Here is a 7,608-nt window from a genome sequence, read left to right as displayed (position 1 = left end):
TTACTCGGACAGCATAAGTTAAGGGTTTATAGTCGGCGCAAAGGAGAATCTTCAGCCTTTCACAGAGTGACAAAAGTGCCGTGCACAAGAATACATAGCCAAGAGTTCCCCGTCGGAAAACCATACCACAAGCAAGTGTCTTGTAACCATCTCGAGAAGAATTCCAAGGGTTGTCACGTGCTTCTGAATCAGATGCATCCACAGCGATGCTAATATATACTTTAACTTAAAGATGTCCCAGCGTTGTTCACTTTGTGACACCGTCTTTCAATGTGGTAAATGCCTTCTCAGCACTGTCGTCCAAGTTGGTAAATCTTGCATTTCCACTAAGTTGGTGTGATAGTGGTCCTACAAGGGACACGCAGTTCGGCATTGTAGGTCCAAAGAAATGTCACTGGGCACCAGTAAGCCACCCGACCAAGGCAGCTGTGGTCGCATTCTGTTCTTTTGTACCTACTCGTACTAACGTATTTCTGTAATAACGTCGATTGTGTTATGCGGTCACCAAAGCAGCACTAGTACCTGGATACGACAAAAGGGTAATTCACGCCAGGTACCAACCTCAGGATATGACTTCGACGTTAATGGGTTGGTTTAACTCGAGTGGGCCCCAATCATCCTACACAGATCATCTACATCAGTGATTTACAGTATGAATCGTTGGTAGAACTTGACAGGCCGTTGAATGTGAGCAGTTGCTTGACTGTGGTCGGTTTTTGGTTATTCAGAATACCCTTTCACGACAAAAGATTAGTACTTTTAAAATATCCGATATGATTCAGGATTATTATGCAGTCGACCAGAAAATACTAAGACGCATAAGTTGCAAACGCAAACAGCCTGTTGTTTCAGTGAATCGAGAGAGAGTGAGATGTGATATATGTAGTAGCATTCAGTAAACGGTGATCGCTGTAACATGCAAGTGAACTAGAGGATTCAAGATCGACCTAAACAACAATTTATGAGCAATGCCAACCATTGAACAAGGTAAGTATACCTATGGAGAATGCGACTAACGACAATATAATTTGCAAACAAAGTCTGGTGTAAACAACAATAAAGAACGAAATATTAAATAGGACAATCGGTGACTTCTTTTCGCAGTAACAGTTCAAGCGGGAACCGGTGATGCCGAAATTGTTTAACTCCATCACTTCAGTACAACTTTCTAGGTAAGGTTTTGATACGTGTATTACGTTTTCGCTTTACGGTGACTTGTGTATAAATGAGCCTAGATGAAGCCCCTAAACCCCATCTCGTGCTCCATAACTCCTGTTTTCTACATTTCAGATTTCCAAACATAAGATTACTAGCTTCATTCTTCTGCAAACTACTTATCAATAACAACAGCCTTAACCGTACACAAAGTCATATTGTCTATCCTATTACATTGTTTTTATAAGGATGTCTTCATCTACCAACTCTTTGATGAAACCGCTGTCTCCAAGGAATATCGAGCCTCGTTCTCGTAGTAAAGTGACTGTTATAGGTGTTGGAATGGTCGGAATGGCTGCAGCATTCTCTACCATGCAAGTGGCAGGAGAACTCGCACTTATTGATGTCGTAGCAGATAAGGTTAAAGGAGAAGTTCTTGATCTACAGCATGGTCAACAGTTTATTGGCAGGTGCAAAATTGATGGGGGAACCGACTACAAATACTCTGCAAATTCAGATATTGTCGTCATCACTGCTGGTGCCAGACAAAACGAAGGAGAATCACGACTGAACCTTGTTCAGCGTAATGTTGATATATTCAAGAAAATAATACCGAACATTGTGAAATACAGTCCAAACTGCATCATAGTCGTCGTATCGAACCCTGTCGATATTTTGACATATGTTGCTCGAAGATTGAGTGGATTTGAAGCTCATAGAGTAATTGGGACCGGAACCATGCTTGACTCGGCGAGGTTTCGTTTTCTGTTAGGTGAGAAATTGGGAGTATCTGCCAATTCTGTCCATGGGTATGTAATTGGTGAACATGGTGACTCGAGTGTTGCTGTTTGGAGTAATGTGAATGTTGCTGGAGTTCGGCTGTCTTCTCTAAATCCAAAGATAGGATGCAAAGATGATCCTGAAAATTTCGAGGAAATACACAAGCAAGTTGTCCAGAGTGCCTATGACATCATTCGCTTGAAAGGTTACACCTCATGGGCGATCGGGTTGGCATGTGGATCACTTTGTAACGCACTACTAAATAACCTTCATACAGTTTATCCACTCTCTGTTCCTGTCAAAGGAATTCACGGAATCGAAGAGGATGTTTATTTGAGTTTACCATGTCTTGTTACTTCAGCTGGAATCAGTCATTTGATTCCACCTGAACTTAGTGCGGATGAATTGTGTAAATTGAGAAAAGTGCTGCCACTTTGAATGAAGTGATACAAAGAATTATTTGGTAAAATTGAATACAATTAAAATAACAGTCTGGTAGCGCATCAACATTGCAGTAATTTCTGTACGTCACTGATTATTATTTTCATGTTTTACGTTAAGAAATTTGTTTTCGAATTACTTAAACAAAACTCTATGATGCTTGTTTTATAACACATAGCTGAGTGCTTACGTTGACAATTAAATATAAATTTGCGGTCCACTAAATACAGTACTAATTGTGTTTAAATTCTTTTCATTGCATCAGGGCGGTTACAAACAAGTTTTCTATATCAATAGATGAACGCTGCTAGCACCTGTCTATGTTTAGTAAATCATACCAAGCAGAAATCTGTGTAGCGTAATCAACATCCTAACCAATCAATTTCTCTTTTCAATTATCAGGACGCTTTCATTTCATGCTAATTTACGTGCTTACTGTCATGGATTCGATTAGTTGTTAAACGCAAGTGCATTTTACGAACTTACGAATTTGTCGTCTCATTTTTGTTTTGTTCTTTAATATTTATAATTCTCAAACATGTATTACTTTACATACTCCTCCTTCTTTAGCGCACAACGTACCTTCGCAATAGACGAAAGCCTATCAAAGTCTAAACGCTACATCGATCATAGCATCATCGTTCTTTTAATGACAAACAAAAGTAGTGTATCACAGTAATAACTGATCAGGTCAGGGTACCGTGAATGGTTACTGAACATTTCAAGTGCTTTCAGGTTTAAATAAGTCAGTAATGAGACCTTTGAGGGACTGTAAAATCATATATCTCGTTAGAACTGAACTGCATATCACTGGATTGGTACGTTCTTAGAACATATAATAATCAGAAACAAACAATAACGGTTCATCAAAGCATGTGATGACTCAAATATTAATGCACCAAATATTCTCCATGTTAAATGTAATTCGACATGGATGTCACGTACCCTTGACTTGTTCTCAAGTCTATGGAGTCTACGCAGATTTTACTGATTCTAGTGATTTCTCAGTCTTCAGATAAGATTTAGAATGCGGCAGTTTCACTTTCGATTAACAGTTACGAATGTTACAACTAAGTTCTCGTATCAAGAATATCCGAGGACCGACTGGTCATTTCTTGAAGCGTATTTCTTGTATGTAGTCAGTTATGGCTTACGCAGTAATACTTCACTTTTTATGAAGTTATACTCACTTACTTGGTTCAGATCATCTAAGATTTGGGAATTGTGTTTGAACCTTCATCAATTGGTAAATCTTGTTATTCCCCGTGTCCCGTCAAATACTACGTGACAAAATCACCAATGAGAATACCGACATCCATGACGTTGTCTCTGTGCTAAACTAGTGATGCGTTGACCAGCACTAGCAATGTTAAGTCAACTCTGAGCCTAATCGGTCCTCTGTATAGTAGCTTCTCGCCCAACTCAGTCCGTCCAGTCCAGAACACAAATATCGGTCTCCGATATGTGAATCGTATATTTCAGATATACGTGGTTTTTATACAGGCAAACTAGACCGTATCACACCATAGAATGAGAAGTAATAATTATACAAGACCGATCCAAAATTGGGTATGTGTGTGGTATACTAAGACGAATAAACTGTGAATACGTTAACAGTAGCCAATAGGTCAAATGGACGATTTTGATAAAAGGGAATATGTATATATACATAATCTAGTTACTTAATTATTACCCAATAGGAATATATTTAATGACAGTCCGTGGACAATTCAGAGCAGTTATCATTCATTTATTATTAGTTCGTATATAACATTTGTACATCGTGATATAAGAGTAAGAAATCATCAGTAGATTTCTTCAGCCATTCCGAATAACTTGGATCTAGTGGAATAGTACTTCTACTTGCACAAGTCAATTTCGTCCACGAACTAAGTGTGCCGACAACAATATCTGAATAGATTGCATATGACAAACATAAAATCTCACCACCACGTTACAGTTTGACTATGTAAAAACCAACTGAAAATTTTGTATTTGAGTGTCATCTACCCTACAATTGTCGTATGACGGTCCACAAGCAGGGGAATCAAACGTTTTGATTTTGTGAATGGTTTGACCTATTTATTTACAACAAGCTTCCGTTTGATGAAAGTTTAGTACATTGTTAGGATGGACTTTCAAAAACGAATTCACATCATTCTCCTTAAAATCAATATCAGTCAAAACGATGACAGACGGTAGTATTGGCAAACAAAATTTGAGCGTTCTCAAGTTTCAAAATGTCGTACTAACTACTAGACATCGGATATGTACATGTAGTACGCGCGCCTTCTTCGAAACCTAGTGTAAAATTGTTAGTTAATAGCATTTATAGGACTGAACTGGACACTTTCCCCTGTTGTGGCTTCATTCGCTGGATTTTGAGACCTGACTGTCTTTCAAATACCGATTCCGTTCCAGTCACCAGAAATTATGATCATCTGTGAGGTGAATAGGTGACTATTTGTAATTTCTTAGACTGATTAGGTAGTAGATTAGTCTACTTCCAAAACAAGTTAAGTTCATTCAACAATTGGAAGCAACTACTTGACAAATGCGTAAGGTGTTTACAATATTCTTTCCTGGTGATTGGACTGTTGAAGTTTATTACCTTCCACTCATACACCTTGTGCTTGTCCTCCGGAATCACAAACATTGTTTGCTTTTGTTGATGTGCATTATATATTCAACTCGTTTTTCTATCGAATTATTTGCATTTAGAGATACCATTCTGGATGTCAAATAATAGATTGCTATTACGAACGAAGTCTGGCTATTTTTAACATTTTGTGAGTTAAATAAATTTTGAGGGTTAAGTCTCCAACGTCCTTGTTGTCACTTTGACAGCAGTAATAATATTAAGGTATTGTAACACTCAGTTGGGGCACTGGAAATGGCGTGAAATCTAGTCAAAGTTTTTAAAGATAACCTGATGGAGTTTTGAGTTTCAAGTTCTGTTTATCTTTTCAACCAAAAATATGTCGAATTTACCTATTCTTGCCGATTCTTGTAAGAAGAAAAATAAACGTATTTGTGACAAACGTAATGTGTTAAAAATGTTTTCAAACATGTGCTTTCTCTAGAATTTGTAAATTCTATTGCAAAGGTAGTTAACGGTAATAACACTAATATCTTTTTCTTGTGAGGCTTTTGATGTTTTGGGCCTATTTAAGAACAGTTTGTGCTCATTTGTGTTTTCTGACTTTTCAAAATATATTAATTTTCTACGAAGTCTATTTTGAAATCTTTATAAATTTTTCTGTAAATAAACTAAGTAGTTTTATTGCTGATCTTCATATTATTATCGTAAATAATAAATGATTCCGGCATATTCTCGCATCATTCATCTTAGGGGAGGCTTTTTTGTGATAGAAATAGCGCAATTTAGACCAAGAAGAACTAGATGAGCACGAACGAATGTACTGTATTTGGAATTCGAAATCAGGCAATCGTCGAGTACAAAGGAATTATTAGCTTATAGAAACGCCACGATTCCACAACTACAAAGAAAGGTGAGAAGCTGAAGCTTTTCATATATTGCTTGGTCATACGACCCCCAGTAGAAAAGAAGGCCTCACAATTCACCCGACTACGACCACCTATACGAGCTACCATGTCTCATTCTATTCACATCTCACATTAATATCGTACATACAGACTCAACTCGATCCTATCGCGCCACAAATGTCACATTTTTTCATCTTTCAACATACATACACAAACATGCCTCAAATAAATCACCTTGACATGAATGACAAGACAATGAATCAGTCAGAGATATTTTTGATTGATCGCACCAAATATTTTCCCCTTGTTCCTTAGTACAATTTAAACTTGTGATAATTTAGATTATTTGTACATTATCTAAAGAAGTGGCCTACACGAAACGTCAGAAAATTCAAATATTGCATTATTCCACACATTTGAAGAACTTGATCAGTTTTGATGCCATTGTTGATGAAATTATTTCATAGCACAATCAGTCAAATGTTAATTTATGTTTTTTATTCTATGCATTAATGAAAAATCATTCAAACTGTTTCAAATATGAAGAGGTCTGCAAGTAGTTCTACTGTTTTCGATCCTTCCGCCACACATTTAGTTTATTTAAATATATCGTTATCGAAAGAAGACTAGTCATTGAGCCTACCTCTTTAGCATAAGATCTCGATGAGTGATAAGTATACTAACACGTAACTTAGTCAATCTGATTTAGTCATACCATACAGCATACTGCTCTTATTAGTAGGATACTTGGACCAAACAGATGTTATATGGAAAAGGAAATACCTATATTAGAGTAGTTTACAGTTTCACCACAATTGAATGGATTATTATTATTGCGGAAAACAGCTTTCGAAATATCTAACACTTTAAGAGAGTTACTTTCAGCCAAAAATACCGACAAGATCAACTTGCCAGGTTAAAAGCATCGGAAACCCATCATGCCCAAGTGATAATTGTTGTAATCCATCACGGTTTAAGAATATATCAATTTGAAGAACAACATAATCTCCCACTGAATACTGAATGGTTAAGATCAAAAGAAAATACTCTGTTATCTGAATAGTAGCTCAATCATTAATTGAGTTTAGTTTATTTAACAAATGACTATAAATACAACTGTAAAAGTAGTTAGTATTATAATTTTTTTCGTTTGGTATATTGATTCAACCATAAAGTATAAATATCCATCACTCATTAAAAATCAATTTCGAAACTCACCATATAGTTATTTCAATAAACACAATACATTTGTGTTGAAAAACAACAAGAAGAGAAGTAGAAGCAGAACTTGATTTAAGTTTTATTTCAATGATTGATGTCATGAATTCAGCAAAGTGTTTGAATTAGGAATATTTTCTGATATTATTGTAATGTCAAATTTATCAGCTTATGTCTAATTCCTTAATCAATGTTTTATCTTTAGAATTCATTAGTTGTTTAACTAAACATATATCATTCATTCCTCTAGTCTGAATGTATTAATCATGCATTTTCAACTTATCACATGTTATTTGCTAACAATTTGCATGTATAAATAATTATGTTATGAAAGATCTTAATTATTTGTTTGAACTTAATTTCAATTAAAATAACGATTAAAAGGAGAATCTAGTAACTGATGAAAAATGCATGTAGTTGTTACGAGTTGTAAAATGAGAATATTAGCCAGACATTTGTAATTGAAATTTCTGATTTTTTCCAAATAGTTTCATTTTTGAAATATTA

General features: G+C 35.8%; 1 protein-coding gene across 1 annotated transcript; it reads left to right on the top strand.

Annotated features, from left to right (window-relative positions):
* The first annotated feature begins 908 nt into the window (after window positions 1–908).
* Window positions 909–7,281, top strand: MS3_00004081 (uncharacterized protein). Its single transcript, XM_051211970.1, has one exon. It carries the CDS (start codon window positions 1,405–1,407, stop codon window positions 2,371–2,373), a length of 969 nt encoding a protein of 322 aa, XP_051072102.1. The 5' UTR covers window positions 909–1,404; the 3' UTR covers window positions 2,374–7,281.
* Window positions 7,282–7,608: the final 327 nt, after the last annotated feature.

Source organism: Schistosoma haematobium, chromosome ZW (genome assembly GCF_000699445.3).
Source record: "Schistosoma haematobium chromosome ZW, whole genome shotgun sequence".
Taxonomy (NCBI): domain Eukaryota; kingdom Metazoa; phylum Platyhelminthes; class Trematoda; order Strigeidida; family Schistosomatidae; genus Schistosoma; species Schistosoma haematobium.
The sequence above is the reverse complement of the archived record's forward strand: the minus strand, read 5'-3'. Positions and strand labels throughout refer to the sequence as shown.